This window comes from Cyprinus carpio, chromosome A20 (genome assembly GCF_018340385.1).
Source record: "Cyprinus carpio isolate SPL01 chromosome A20, ASM1834038v1, whole genome shotgun sequence".
In the NCBI taxonomy this organism is placed as follows: domain Eukaryota; kingdom Metazoa; phylum Chordata; class Actinopteri; order Cypriniformes; family Cyprinidae; genus Cyprinus; species Cyprinus carpio.
Genome location: NC_056591.1, coordinates 5,157,343 through 5,173,456, shown reverse-complemented (window position 1 = coordinate 5,173,456; position 16,114 = coordinate 5,157,343). Strand labels below are relative to the sequence as shown.

The following is a 16,114-nucleotide window of genomic DNA, read 5'->3' as shown; positions in this document are numbered from 1 at the left end:
AAATGTACTTAGCATGTTTCCTTCATATCTGCAAACATAATGTGGTATTTTTATGCTTTAGAACAGTCAAAAAAATTCCATACAGCATGTCTAACAGAAGCTCAAATGTATTGTGTACTGTGACAAAATTGTATTTCTCTGGTCAGCCCTGCACTTTGTTCATTTCTTATTTATCAACTTAAAAAAAATTTACTTCCTATTGGTAAAATAACTTTAAATATCTTAAATGACATTAAACATCATCTTATTGACTTGCATTCAGTGTTCCCGAACAGTTGCTTATACAATCATGCTTGGGTATAACATATGAATAAGCTCAGGGATCATGGCTACCCTGGAAATTTTCATCCCATGCCATGGCAACACAGCTGCATGGATCTGATAAGAGTTTATTGAGTGAGGCAGGAATGCAGAGGATCACTGACATGAAGCATTTCAAGTGCATTTCAGTCTATGAGTCTGAATCCTAGCCTGTAATTACTCAAGAGATGGTGCAGGAACTGAAATCAATTATTACAGCAAGTACAGTATAGTAAGGTCAACAATGTAGCACACCAGCCAGCTAACTAGAAAGATAAATGTGTTATGGATGGAAGAAACACAAAGACATAAAGACAGATGCATTTAAAAGGTAAATTGATTGAATAAGAAAGACAATTGTTCAGATTTTGCTCTTTCAGAATGTCTTTCTGTTTGATGAGTCATGTTAAAGCTCCAGTATGTGACTTTTGTAATTGACCACAAGAGGCCGCATTTCCAACAATAACAAAGGCGAAGCTTGATGACGCTATGAAGCAGGTGACGATGGGAGATGTCGTTTTTAATGCGTTTTTCACCATAGCAATGTATCTAAATTGGATAAACGAATCATGATCACGGATGAGGTAATTTATTAGTTTTGTATTACCTGTATATATGATCGTATTATTTTATGTCATCATAATTAATGAACTGCAAAGAACGTGAAATGTTATACTATATTATCCCGTTACAACTTACAGCTATTTGTTAAATGATTTGTTGGGTTAATGTGTGTGCAGTGTTACGTGTTTATGGTTAATGCTGTGTTGTTTAACGTGCTCAAACCCAGTCGTTCTAAAAGTAAATTTGAACGAACATTTGCAAGTAATGACTAAATATATTTTTAACAACACATATCCGATTGTATTTAATTGTACTGCCATTATCTCGGTCACCACACGTGATAAAAATCCTTACCTTAGTACAAAGAGCAATATAACTTAAGTTTTACTGGCACTTCAATACTCGCCAAAGAGTTATCGTGATCCATAACAACGACAACCAAACCATACGCGCGGCTATAACATAACCACCACTTCCGCATTTGACCATGTGATATTCTGGTGTGGTGCAACATCACATGGTCTACACCGGAAAAAAAGTATAGAGCGGACATTGCGTCACTGAGAGGCGACATATTTTTTCCGGGACGGCCAGTTATTTAAAATCGGAATTTCTCTGAAATAAAAAATCTTTGGAGAGTTTTGTGATATTGTAAGTACACAACTAGAGGAAATATATCACACTGTGCAAGTTATTTTCGGAAATTTTATTACAAAATTCCTACATATTGGAGCTTTAATATGGCACTCTATCCTTGCTAATATTTGGTTTGATATCTTTTTTTCCCATCACAGATCATTCTCATATCAACATGGTTATGACATATTTGTGGTTTACACTTACACTCTGGATACTAAGTAAACACAAGATTCACAGTGATTCTGTAGATATCCTGCAATCTGTGTAAAAATATCCCCTCGTTCAAAATACTGCAAGATGCCACTAGGAATGTCTATTGAATGAATGTTTCACATAGACTACATCATTATATCATTACATCATGTCTCTGAGACTAATATGAGACTGAGTGATGCAACAGCTTAAACAGTAGCAACTCTCCCTTCACTGTGCAGGTCTATTTTTCAATGTACAAAATATACATGTATTGAGTTTGGCCATTTAGGACATTTCAGGTGTTATATTTAGCTCTGAGGGTGGCTAATAGTCTGTAAGGAAAATGGCATGCTTTCTCCGGGTCTTTGTCAGTGTCCATAAGAGAACCAGCTTGAATAGGGAGGATAGCATTAGCCCGTGTCCTTCTGCCTGTCCCTTCTGCCTGCATGTTGGCCATTTTCAGGCTATCTCTCTTTAAAAAGACCTGCTGTTGAATACAGCTTGAGTAACCCTGACGAGAGCTGCTCTCTAATTGGACGAGAAGTGCAGGGGCAAGATATCCCATGGAGGGTGCCGAAGCAACAGAGACATCAAAGTGGAGGACACAGAGCCCAAATTAATTGAGTGTGAAGGTTTTTTTTTATTTTATTTTTTTTTGATAGCGTTTGAGGGCAATATTTCAGCACGCCCTATTTCTCCATGTAGGAAAAGCTTGAGGTTCTTTAACAAACCTCTGCTGCATTTGATGAACTCATTTATATTCATTCATCATTACTGGCTTCCTAATTCCAGGAGTCACAGATACACAGAGGTCTGGGGCTCATTCTCCCACAGCTGCTGTAGCTGCCACAATACTGCCTTAAACCTGTGCCCTCCTCTTGCCTCTGCCTTTCAAAGCCTCTCAAAAGCAGCTGGCCAGATGTCATAGCGCTAATCGCGAGGACAAAGGCAATGGCTTGGCCTGCCATTGTGTGCAGACCAGGTGCCCAGGCTTGATTACTTCCACATATGGACGTTTCTGAGGACAATTAAGAAAGCAACACAAGCCAAGTCAATAGAGAACTAAGTGGCATTTGCTTTCTTCTTTGCAGTGTCCTTTCTCTTCTATGCCTTTCCTTCAGCAGAAAGGAGATCAGTGTTGTAATTATGAACACCTGTTCCTATTTCTAAAAATTTGCATGCTTTGAAACATGCAGATTAAAATTACATGTGCAGGAAAATTATGTTGTTCCTTGCCTTCCAACCCTTGATTTCCTTAGGAGCATATGATATCCAGTGGGTTTAACATTAAAAACTCACTTCTGTCTGAGTAACTTTACTTTGGGTAGTTAGCAGGCTGCATATGTTACCTGATGGAAAGTGCTCGTTGATTGGCCAGTTGTCCACCTGTAAGGTGGCGTTTCCCCCATTCCTTGTGAATCGCACAACATGATATTTTCCGTCGTTGACATCTGTAGTCATCTCTTTGACGCTGATGTCCACTGTGCCAATGTTGAACGTTACACCCACCTTTCCTTCTTCCTGTAATAGAAACAACACAAACAATCTCAGTAGAGTAACACCAAATGGCTGATTCAACTCAGCGTAAAAGAATGAAGGTGCTAGCTTAAATAACAGGAATAATTTGCACGTTAAAGTGATCCACTTTTAGAAACCTCTGCAATGATGCTGCCAATGAGAGCATGCAAAGTGATGTGGATGCCAAGAATGCTGTATTTTTTATATCCAGTTAATAAGAATGAGCTGCCAACAGAAATGTGGGACATGCACGAAATGATGATTAATGCGATTTGCACCGACCTACTGCAAATTCACAAACATATGCTCCTCCACCTTTCACATAGCTTATGTATCACATATGGCTCATGTTTGGGGACTCTTCATAACTGCCTGATGGAAAACTAAGACAACTTGCCCTATTGTCTTTTACACAGTCTGCTAGCACTATTCGCAAAGCCAATTTCACTCCAAGTTCATGTTCACATAGCCATCATGAAAGGGTTTCAAGGCATGTCAGACTCAGTGGAGTGCATTTCCTGGCTTATGTCATTTGTTTTAATCCCCACCAGGCCTCTTGAAGGTGTACTTACCTGTTCTCAAGGCATAGTACAGAGGAAGCCATTTTTTTCAAACAAAAGGGAAGGTAAATAAGAACGTGGATGTGCTGTACTGAAGTGTGTGATACATTAATCTGCCACCACACACACCAGCTTTCACTATTCCAAATATGTTTTCTGAGGGCTTCCCAAGACTCTAATAATACTTTCACTTTCAATGAACGTAACCTAAGATCTGTCGACAAGAGCACACCTATTGCAATTGACAATTAAAGTGTAGGTGCATGGGATGTTTTTAATGGGAGATGTATTATGAAAGTTAATTGTGTTTAGGCAGACCAAAGAATGCTACATTGATACACACTATTTGCGCTCTCCATTAGAGAAAAAAAATAAAATAAATAACAACCACGGTGCAATACAAAGTAACCTGATCTAAGAGTCTACTTAAGCTCTCTGATTGCAGTTATACTATGCTTGCCACAACTCGAGATCTGCAAACTCCAATAAAGTAGCCTAATGTTTGGTTGGGCAGCACCATCTGATAAGATATCTTAGTTCAGATAGTTTCCATTGTGAGGGCTGAAATGATAACAAATGGGAGTGAGTCAGGAAGCTTTACAGATGTGATACACATTTCCAATTACGCTGCACTGGCCAACAGCATTTCATTGTCTTTTCAGAGTATGGGCTGGTAAAGGTAAATTGTATTCTAAAGAAAATAAAACCAATGATCACAAAGATCATCACAATGGTGATGGCAATAATGACTCACTATTGTTACACACTATAGTCAATTTCAATTCCCATATTCAAGATATTGAGCAGAATTAACACATTACGGCAAGACAGCACATACTATATTGCTTTTTTTCTTTAGAAAGTGAACAGCTCATAAGATTGATGCTTGTTGAACATTGCACTTTCTCTGATACAATACCTGATGTCTCACAGATGGCGGCAGACATTTAGAAGGTTATTGCAGAATTTCGCTGTGACGGAGAGCATAATGTCTGGTGTTTCTCCGCTGTGGGTGGTACCAGCGTAGCCAAGAGTGATAAAAGTAATTTGAGTTGCAGCAGGGGCCTGCACCGATGAAGAAGGGCTCTATCTCTCCCCCATGTGTTCGCTGATACCAGTAATAAGCTACACAATCCAATTCTGTCGCTCCGATCAATGGCTCCAACAAAAAGTCAGCCCCAGGCATCAAATCTCTCCCAGAAAGCCTCTAGCGCTACGGCAGCCTGCAGACAGGAGCGCGGTACCCTGATCTCTTGGCAAGGGACTAAACCATATGCAACCATCATCATCAGTATAAACAAAGCGTAGTACAAAGAACAGCCTTCAAACTTTCTACAGCAAATGTTTAGTCTATAATTAGATACTTTTCAATTGCTATGTCCGAAACCCAGTTTGATTCTCCCTGCTGTTCTTTATTCACACTGAATCATTTGGCACCAAACTTTGGAACGTTTACATCATCAGTGTGTGTTCTACTACCAGCTGTTGATCCTTGTATCTAGTTAATAATTAAAAACATATTCAATCAATTAAAATAGATGCCAGCCTCACAAGTTTTTCCAGATTTTTCCACAATTTTGTTAAAAAATAAAATAAATAAATTATTACAAAATCTTGATATACACTTGTGTCTGTCTGTCAAAGACACAAAGAATGCAAAAAATGCAAGCTGCTTGTCGAAGGTAATTTCTGCAGCAACAAGCTGCAATGAGAAATTCATTATGCTATAATAGGCAAATTATCCGTAATCAATATATTTTCATTTCAGCAAGTAGTTCTGGAATGAAAAGCAATCCAGCCTTGGTTTCTCGGAACGAACCCCAACAACAACAACAACAACAAAAGGAATTCACACCAACCAAACACTGAACGAAAAAGCTATAAGTCTGAAAGGATCAAGTTCCATTGTGTTCCATTCCAGAATGATTTTAGCTACTTTGAAATAAAATGGGACCACCAGACCAATCTGACATAAAATCAGTTGGTTTCACTCACTAACTGTGCTCAATTTGAATGTAAGATCTGTATTTTTAATGTTCTATAGCAGTGTAGGTCTATTAAATACTAATTATGGCACTTAATGTAATTTTTGACGGCTATATTATCCCCAGAAATAAATAAATAAATAATAATAATAATAATAAAAGCCTTTTGGGCATGATTTATGCAAACTGTGCATATAAACACAAATAATCCATATGATTGTTAGTGAATGAGCTGCAATGATTCCAAGCAGTTGACCAAAATTAGCATCCTTTCATATGTATACTCAGGAGATTCAGAAATAACATGAAAATACTTGTGGCTGCAAGTATCAATCAACCACTTGACCTTTGATGAGGGCATCCGGTATCACATAGATAACTAATCCTTATATATAGATTTACATAGGCCATCTACAGTACATGACCTAACGGGTAAATTTAGCATGAGGTTAGAGCTCATCAAAATGGTATCACACACATGCAAGAGATGAATCGATTGAATGAGATTAATGGCCTCTCGCTTGAGTCTGGGCAAAGATCTGCAGGCCTCTTCCACCAGTCGGCCATGGAAAGCTAGAGTGATTTTGTAATTTGGAAGATGGCAGGGAACATTTGGAAGTGTGCAGGGTCCCCATCATTGGGGTAAGTGATGACCCTGTCAGTACCTTCCTGCACACTTAATTCCAACATTAATATTACAGTGTTAATGGTACAGCAACATGCCTGGATGTTTGAAGCAGAGACATACTTAAGCAAAATCGTAGAAAATGAATATAAATGTGTCTCATTGAAGAGGCATTACATAACACCAACACTGGATTTTGGTATGTTTTTAAAAGCCATATTAGGGGTGCTTTCACACTTGGTTCGATTGCTTCCCCCTCCCCCTGCTGGACTGCATTCGTATTATTTTATTTGAGTCCGAACCACGGTGCGTTTGCGTTATCAAGCCAGCAGCTGTTTACCCTGTTGCTTAGTAACGACGGCGCAGGAGAAGGCGGCAAATGCATAACATTGCTCTCTGCACTTTTATATATTTATGGTTTTGAACCATTTGTTTTGTTTACAAAGCTTCTGTACATATCGGCACTTACGTCTGTCTTAAGAATGTACTGCAAATGCTCTAAAGAATGCTGAAGGTGAACAGAAATGAGATATACAGCTCTCTGTTTGCAGCATGTCAGTCACGCTCGTCAGAAAAAGTGAGTGAAACACACAAACGCAAATTTTTATCAAATAATATGTCATTGATAGCGGTTCACTTTTGTGATTTGGTATGATTGCATTCACATCAGCAGCGAATCAGGGTTCCTTAAATCTTGCCCTGAAGGGCCAGTGGCCTACATAGTTCAGTTGATCAGGGTTCGAGCTAAACTCTGCAGGGCAGCGGCCCTCCAGAACCAGAAGGATTTACAATCAATATATAATTGTATAATTACAAAGTAAGAATAAGTTTATCATTTCAAAAGAACTTTCATTTGCAGATTCATTTGGGAAATTATATTTGACTTTAAGATACAAAGTACAAAAAAAAAAAATAATAATAATAAAAATAATAAAAATAAATAAGTTGCAAGTGTTTAAGTCATGTCCCTCCTGCTAACACCAAATTGAACACATTAAAAAAATAAGCTAATAATGTAAATGTCAATACATATTCATACTGGGCCCTTCATTAAATCAGTCTCAAAATGAGTGGAGACACAGGTAGAAAAATTCCTACAGAGTTTGAATGTTGATGCAACATGCAAAAAATGGCACTTTCACTTCAGTGTGAAAAAAGTGTTACCTTAGCTAGCTGTGCATTAAGCGATTTTAATGCAAGACAAGTGCATTAAAAGCTAGCCATGCATTATCCTGCTTATAACACAGTTATTTGCCAGTATTGACAATACAGCTGTTTATTCCAATATTTGATCGGAAGGGTAAAAATTTTTTGTCAGTTACGCCTCGTTAGCGCTAGCATTCTTTACATTCTTTACAGATTAAATAGTGCAGTAAGATAACATTTATGTGAATGAATGAATTATAACATTTATTTTAATTAATTAATTATCGATTGATCAATCGACCAATGGAGAGAGCGAGAAAGAGAGAGAGAGATGACAGTTGCATGAGTGAATTACCTGCATTTGTGCGTCTCAAACAATGAACAATGTCTACAAATAATGAAGCTGTGAGTTGACTTAAACAGCGCTTTTATGTTTTATAGGTCTGATATGTTTGATTATTCAGGTCCATTACTGTTTTTTTAATATGTCACCAAACAGCAGCCTTCAACTCTTTGCAATAGGAAGTGAATGTGGAGGGTAACAGCTTTGACTCACTATTCGCTCAAAGTCAAACACCCAATCTTCACTTTGATCTTGTTTTTTTTTTTTTTTCTCTCTGGGTCAGAGTTATTAAATATTTACCTCCTGGAAATGTTTCTTATTTTCAGCATGCTGCAAAGCTAACTACAGTATTACTTTTATATTTTTCCTCTTTGCTTAAAGAACCTATGAAATGCTTTGATGAGTGCAGTTTCTTTTCTGTGATAACATATTTCTTGATGAAACAGGAAGTTGGGCAAGGGCATACCAAAGACTTCACCCCATTTTGTTTTTAACAAACAATATCTGCATTTACCCATTAGCATGATCCTGTAAGCTCTTGCTGGTATTGCCAAAACTACATCATTTCAAATGACCATTAAAAAAATATGCCATGTACAAAAGATTTTCATTTATGAAAATAAATTAATCTTGGCTGACTGCTAATTACAGCTGCAAAAAATAAATAAAAAAAATAATAATAGTAATAAATAAATTAATTGATTAATAAACTTTTCCTTTTGTGTGATGCAGAGTTAAGTCTGTCATACATAAGCTGTGTCCCTATTCAAATGCCTTGTTGCACACCAAATCCATACTATCTTGGTCCATCCCATCATGCATCATTTTCTGGAAATAAATTGTGAGACTTTTTTTACCTGTAATGTTAAATATTAATAATAATTAAAGTGGGGAAAATATCTATTTGATCCCCTGCTGATTTCGTAAGTCTGCCCACTTACAAAGAAATGAAGGGTCTCTAACTTTTACAGTTGGTTTATTTTAACGTATAGAGACAGTGTCACGATCTCTAGCTGGAGTGCCTGTGAGCTTCAGTAGAGGGCACTCCACTCAGGATTCATTCAGAACTCCATTTCCCATCCTGCCTCACTCCTGGGACTGATTGCACACACACACACACACCTGCACCTAATTCCACACACACACCTGCAGCTAATACACACACACCCATATAAGCAGCTCACTCACACCATCACACTGCGAAGTCTTGTTTAGCCCTGTCTAACATTTCCGAGCAGTTTCCCTTTGTTTGTTCTTCCGTGTCTGACTCTTGGATTGTGTATTCTGACTCTGATTCTCTGCTGCCTGCCCCGATCTCTGCTTGTTTCTGGTTTCGATTCTGGTTACCCCTGACATACCTGACGCCATTCCTGATTTCCACCTGTCTAACCATTCTGTTAATAAATACTGCAATTGGATCCGTACGACTCTGACTCTCCATTGTAACAGACAGAATACCAACCAAAAAAATCCAGAAAAAAAAAACACATTTTATAAAGGTTATAAACTGATTTGCATTTCAGTGAGTAAAATAAGTATTTGATCCCCAAGCAAAACATGACTTAGTACTTGGTGCAAAAACCCTTGTTGACAAGTATAGAGGTAAGACATTTTTTTGTAGTTGGTCACCAGGTTTGCACACATCTCAGGAGGGATTTTGATCCACTCCTCTTTACAGATCCTCTCTAAATCCTTAAAGTTTCTTGGCTGTCATTTGACAACTTGAAGTTCCAGCTCCCTCCACAGATTCTATATAGGACTGAGGTCTGGAGGCTAGGCTTCTTCTTGAGCCACTCGTTTGTTGGCTTGGCGGTTTCGGCTCATTGTCATGCTGAAAGACCCATCCATGACCCATCTTCAGTGTTCTGGCTGAGGGAAGGAGGTTCTCGTCCAAGATTTTACAGTACATGGCCTTGTCCATTTGCCCCTCAATATGGTGAAGTCGTCCTATACACTTAGCAAAAAAACAGCCCCCAAAGCATAATGTTTCCACCTCTGTGCTTGACGGTAGGAATGGTGTTCTTGGGGTCATAGTCAGCATTTCTCTCCCTCCAAACACAGCGAGTCGAATAAATGCCAAAGAGCTCAATTTTGGACTCATATTACCAAAGCAGTTTCTCCCAAGCCTTCTCTGAATCATTTAGATGTTCTTTGGCAAACTTTAAAAGGGCCTGTACATGTGCCTTCTTGAGCGTAGGGCGTAGAGTGTTACCAATGTTTTACTTGGTGACTGTGGTCCCAACTGCCTTAAGATCATTAACAAGCTCTTCCCGTGTAGTTCGGGTCTGATCCATCACCTTTCTTATGATCATCCTTACCCCATGAGGCAAGAACTTACACGGAGCTCCAGACCAAGGCCGATTGATGGTGATGCTGATGATTGAAGGACCTCCTCCTCAACAAGCTTCTTGCTAATGGTCTTGTAGCCCATTCAAGCCTTGTGCTTGAATCTACAATCTTGTCTCTGACATCCTTTGACTGCTCTTTGGTGTTGCCCATGGTGGTGAGAGAGGTTGGCATGGAAGATACAGATTGTGTGGACAGGTGTCTTATACACCTAATTAGCTGACATTGGGAGTAAGTTCTTAAAGTGACAGGACTAATCTGTGTTCCACATGGGCACAACCAATCTGTGGGAGCCAGAATTTTTTGCTGGTTGGTAGGGTATCAAATACTTATTTCACTCACTGAATGCAAGTCAAATAATAATATTTATATAATGTGTTTTTTTTTTCTGGATTTTTTTTTTGGTTGATATTCTGTCTCTATCCATTAAAATAAACCTACCATAAAAATGACAGACCATTCATTTCTTTGTAAGTGGGCAAACTTACAAAATCAGCAGGGGATCAACTAAATATTTTCCCCACTGTAGATATTACATATAATTTGGTAGTAAAACAAAGAGTTGCACCTTTTATTGGTGCAAATGAGTAGTGGTGATATTTATTTCACGAGTTTGCATTGCAGATAATAAAGTAAGAAGAATAATATGCATATTTGGTGTGCTGTCCGAGGAGAGGGCTCTGAGCTCGGTAATTCTTCCTGAATCCAGGGCACCTCCCCCCCGTCCAGGGAGAGGGCTCCGAGTTGGCATTTGTCCGAATGCAGAGAGCCCCCCTACCTCCAGTAGGAATGGGTTTACAGGGTGAGGAGTCAGGGTGGTGGAGGGATGCTGACATACTAGAGAGAAAGAAGGTAAGGCTGCTACGATTATTTATAGTGGTTCTCTTGTGGTGGTTGGAGAGTAATTTCTGATAGCGAATTGGCCGGGTTGATTATCTGCGCATGCACCTCCCGAAATCTGTTAATAAAACATCACTTCGTACAACATTTGCAACTGCTTTTTACCATTTAATTAGAAGCACCACAAAATTAAACTGTGTCATCTGTTATAGGGACTACTGAACAGATCTTTAGATTTTGATTTTAAAATGCAAAGTATTGAAAATAAAAATAAAGCTCTGTAAACACTTGAATTTTTACAACACTATAAGTGTGTCCCATCAGGTAATGAAAAGTTCTACATACACTTGTGGTCTTCATGCTCACTTGGACCAAATACAGGAAATACGTCATATAAGTAGTGGTCAAGTGCATAGACAGCAAGTGCGAGTATTTGGACAAGGCAAAAGGCTGCGTCCGTCGAAGGATGTCGAGATCTTGTGAGAAGTCGCAGAAACCTTTCCAATGTATGTTAAATATTAATAGTAATTAGATATTACATATAATTTGGTAGTAAAACAATGAGTTGCACATTTTATTGGTGCAAATGAGTAGTAGTGATATTTATTTTGTACAACATTTGCAACAGCTTTTTACCACTTAATTAGAAGCACCCCAAAATTAAATTGTGTCATCTGTTATAGGGACTACTTAACAGATCTTTAGAATGCTGCCTTCGGAGGGTGCTTCGAGAATTGAGATGGTGGTGGCCTTGCCGCTGTGACGCAATCGGCTTTCAAATATGGTCTTCGTAGGACACAGCGGAGATTAGGTACTTTAAGCAACTGCCACTGATGGAATGGCAACGGCATTCAGACATCATATTGCATGTGTGCGACTTTAAATACTACTTTGTGACGTTCTACTGTAACCGTCTACTACGGGAGAACAGCTGGTTTGCCGTAGTCGTTACAATGTGAATGTGAAATGCGAAATTAATTTAGGCATTCATCTTCCTCCATGTCATTGAGTTTAAAAGGCAAATAATGCTTTCAAGGTAAATCTAGGTTTTTAGATTTATTAACATCAAAAAAAGAGTAAAAAACTCTTCTTCTGACAAAAGATTATCATTTAATGCCAAAAGTAATCCTTCACTTGCTTTTTTAAATTACATTTGTACTTCAATGAATTACTTAATGCTGCCAATGCTGCGTTGTGCCATCTTGTTTACGGTTGCATAGTAATTTTTACGTTCTAGGCTACGGCTGTGTAACAGCTTACTTCCGGTAAGCGAAGCCATTCCATTCGCAGCTGCTGCTTAAAGTTCCTATTGTGTTACTATAGGGCGATGAGAGGGTCTGTATTTCTTACTTTTAGAGAAAGCATAACGGTCAACTTAGATCACGTGTGCCTTAATAGCCAATCACATTACAGCCTTGATGTCACTAAATTTTAGTCAGAGTTGTGCGACACTCAACTGCCGTTTATGGATACCATAGGAACTAATGAGAAAAGCCATATACTGAATCCCACCTGTCGCAAAAAGTTAGTGACTTCTTAAACTGATCAATGATCCGAAAACACTAGATTCTGTATTATAGCTTCTCTGAAATACGACTAACCCACTGATGCCCTTTGCATTCGCTAGGGACGTAGCAATAATTTCAATTACTCCCTCAAACAAATCAAGCCATGTATGCAGCAATGATTTATGAGCTGCTTGTAACACACTTAAGTGTGAATAGACTGAATAATTTGGCTTCCTGTTGAGAAGAGAGCCGCAGCAATTGTGCAGTCATGACTTTCAGCGAGCTTTTAGTTGACATGGTCATCGTCTCTGTTGCTCTCAATACAAATCAATCACTGTAATTTCAACAACCCGGTCACTTTGAACGCTGACAGCACTGTAGCCACCCCATTTTCTTTGCTGACTACGGGATAATGAAGAAAAAAAATTGAAAACTTACAAAATGAATGCCAAGAGGTCAGAACATTTACTGTGTGTAATGTTTGGAACAGTTCTTACAGCTACATAACTGCTTCATGGCAAATAAATAAATAAATAAATAAATAAACAACACCAACAACAACAAAAACTTGTTTTCCAGTAAAAACTTCTTAAATGATTGAATTTATTAGAAAAGCTAACTGACATTTGTACATAAAATTTATTAAATTAACTTGAATAAAGTTTTTTTTTTTCCTCCTCCTGAATTGTTTTAAGCATAAATATTATTCAAATTTGTTAAATTCATGCTTAATCAAGAAGTCCTGCTCAGATGGGGTTAATAAAAAGAAGAAGAAGAAGAAGAAAGTAAAAGGGATATGCACTGGGTATTACAGTGCTGTGAAAGTGTATTAGGGATTTAGTTAATCAAAGTGAAGCCGCTTTGTAATCAAATTGGAATCCTTGCTGTAGATATTTAATTTAAATATGTTTGTGAATTTTTATTTGGTCTAGAGTTAAAATTGTACACAAAATAATCAGACAAAAATCAATTTCAATTTATTTTCTTTCTTTCTTTGTTCCTTCTGAGAGGATAACAGACCAGTAAAGCATTTTCAAAGTAGGAACCTACTATGTACTGTAGATATAAAGGATTTTTCAAAACATACTACAGTAAAAGGCTAAGTCTCTCAGTCTGACCAGTTGACAAGTGTCCAAAACCCCACTAACACCAACAAACCATATATGACTAGACCAGCTAATGTGGGTTTTAGCTGTTTTCTTTCTGCAGAAATTTTTGAGTTGCATGGTAACAGATGGTAGCTCTCTAAGTTTTTTATTTTCTTCTGGCAGAAAGCATAAACAGATGTACCATCACCTACTCTTGAAACTGAGCAATATCACAGAAGTATTAGAGTAAATCTGGAGTGATTCTAGAATTTCAGAAACAACCTGCTACTGTTGAAATTATTTAATCCAGAGGCAAAAAATAGGTATAATGGCTGCATAACCCACCCAAACCTAACCTATATTTTTTTATTGGGGCTGCCAGACAGTGGCTTCGGTGGCACAGAAATATTTTTCAACATAAAAACAAGTTTGACTAAGTACTGGACTGTTTTACTGCCTACAATGCAACTGAATACAATTAGTTTGTATTTAATTGTAATTGAGATGGTGGTGGAATAGATCAAGTAAAACTGAGTTAAAACTGAGTGCATTTGACAGTTTTTTTGACTAATTACTCCCCAACTCCAGGCATGTTAAAAGAAATGAGACTCACACTGCAGTTAAAGGTCAACTTGCTCAGTCAGCTCAATCAGCCTGGTTCTCAACACCCCCTTGTCCATGGATGGAACATGCAGATAACTACATAGTTCAAAGATTAGTCAACGTCCATTTCATTTTACATAATCAATTACACTGTAAGATCTGCTTCAAACACTTGCAACTGAAAAAGTAAACACTGAATGTTTAACATTCTGTTGTCAAAATAAATTAATTGCAACAGTTCACACATAAATTGAACTTGGAACAAAAAAGTTCTCTTTCGAATCTCCATGTGCAAGAAGTGAATATGCACATAAATGCCAGAATGTAAAATATGTAGCTGTTTTATGCACATTTAAATATGATCCATTTTTATTTTATCAAACACAAAATTGGCATCTGTTTTCTAGTATGCACAGCATTCCAATTTATTTGTGCATTAAAGATAAAATTAAATTGCATATCAATTTGTGCCTTACTGTATATTGTGATCTCACATAGCAGTGTATTTTAGAGGATACATTTTCAGAGACATGTTCTTAAAATGTGATGCATACACCAAATATATGCATGCAAAGTTTTGATGCTTATGTAAATTGCCTCCATATTTAATTATGTTGTATTAACCATTCCACAATCTTGTATATCTACTGTTCACCAATCTGCAAAGTTGTCATGCATGAATGAAACATCTCTGTGTGTTGTGGTCGTAAAGAGATGGCTAAATACATGAACTTATTGTAAAGAAAATAAGAGACAGGAACAGTGATTGTGAGGGGTTTAGGTCAATATTGGCCATGGCCATCCTCTAGCTTCGCCCCTCCCTGTAGCTATAGCTACAAATGCTGTGTAAAGTTCAGCAAACTCAGATGATGGACAGATAGCTTTGAGTTGCCATGGTAACAGATGGTAGCTCTCTGAGTTTTGTATTTTCTTCTGGCAGAAAGCATAAACAGATTTACCATCACCTGCTCCTTAAACTTAAATGAGCAATATCACAGAAGTATTAGAGTAAATCTGGAGTGATTCTAGAATTTCAGCAACAACCTGCTACTTGCTACAACAACCTGCTAGTTGAGCAATACAGAAAAGTGGTGGCATGTAGAGGCAGTAACAGAAAGAACCGAAAGATAGATGGAGACAAGTCTTCAAGGATTGTCTTCATTTCATGCAATGACTAAAACACTAGTGTGCGTGCATGTGTCTTTACTTTTTACCTCAAATTTCCTATAAATTAGAAAAACCGGTTAGGGTAACGCTTTAGATTACAGCCCGCAATTTACAGCAGAAGTAAACAGCATAACTTTTTTTTGCAACTATAGTGTACCTATACAGTACCTCCATGTAGGTGTAAGGGAATAATATGCATAGTTTGGGGAACAAAAGGGTAACAACCTATTAAATGACAAATTATTTATAATATGTAGTATTTTGAAACTATGGGGTACCTAATATTACATGGTATGTATGTGCTAAACAACAATCTTATATTTGCAAGCGATTTAGGAAAAACATACGCTGTGTACCTTTTAATAGTACACATAAGAAACACTGGGTTATTGTTTCAATCCAAACATTTAGTTGAGACTGTTGGGTAAGAAAGTTTGGTTGATTTGACGCAATTTGGGTTGATAATAGTAAAAGTACATCTGTGGAGGACGTCAAAGACAGCATGTAGCACGTCATGCGAGTTTAAACGCAAACGGTTCTGTGTGTGCTGATATCTGTGTTTGCGATGCTTAAGATGGGAATGTGTGTGGAAAACAGAAGTAAGCTAATCGGAGCGGAGATGACAACTTTTAAACTGTTTGGAATGTGTTCTTTTAAAACTGGACCATTGAATGTGGTGAGTGGGAA

The 16,114-nt window shown here is 37.7% G+C and overlaps 1 protein-coding gene across 8 annotated transcripts in view; it reads right to left on the bottom strand.

Moving 5' to 3' along the window:
• Window positions 1–16,114, bottom strand: part of LOC109108241 (neurexin-3b-like) — a 352,875-nt gene that overhangs the window by 34,931 nt on the left and 301,830 nt on the right. For all 8 annotated transcript variants that reach the window (XM_042777425.1, XM_042777419.1, XM_042777423.1 and 5 more), the window contains one exon: window positions 3,048–3,219. In XM_042777425.1, the coding sequence (XP_042633359.1) occupies window positions 3,048–3,219 (172 nt within the window). The remainder of the gene's footprint in view (window positions 1–3,047; window positions 3,220–16,114) is intronic.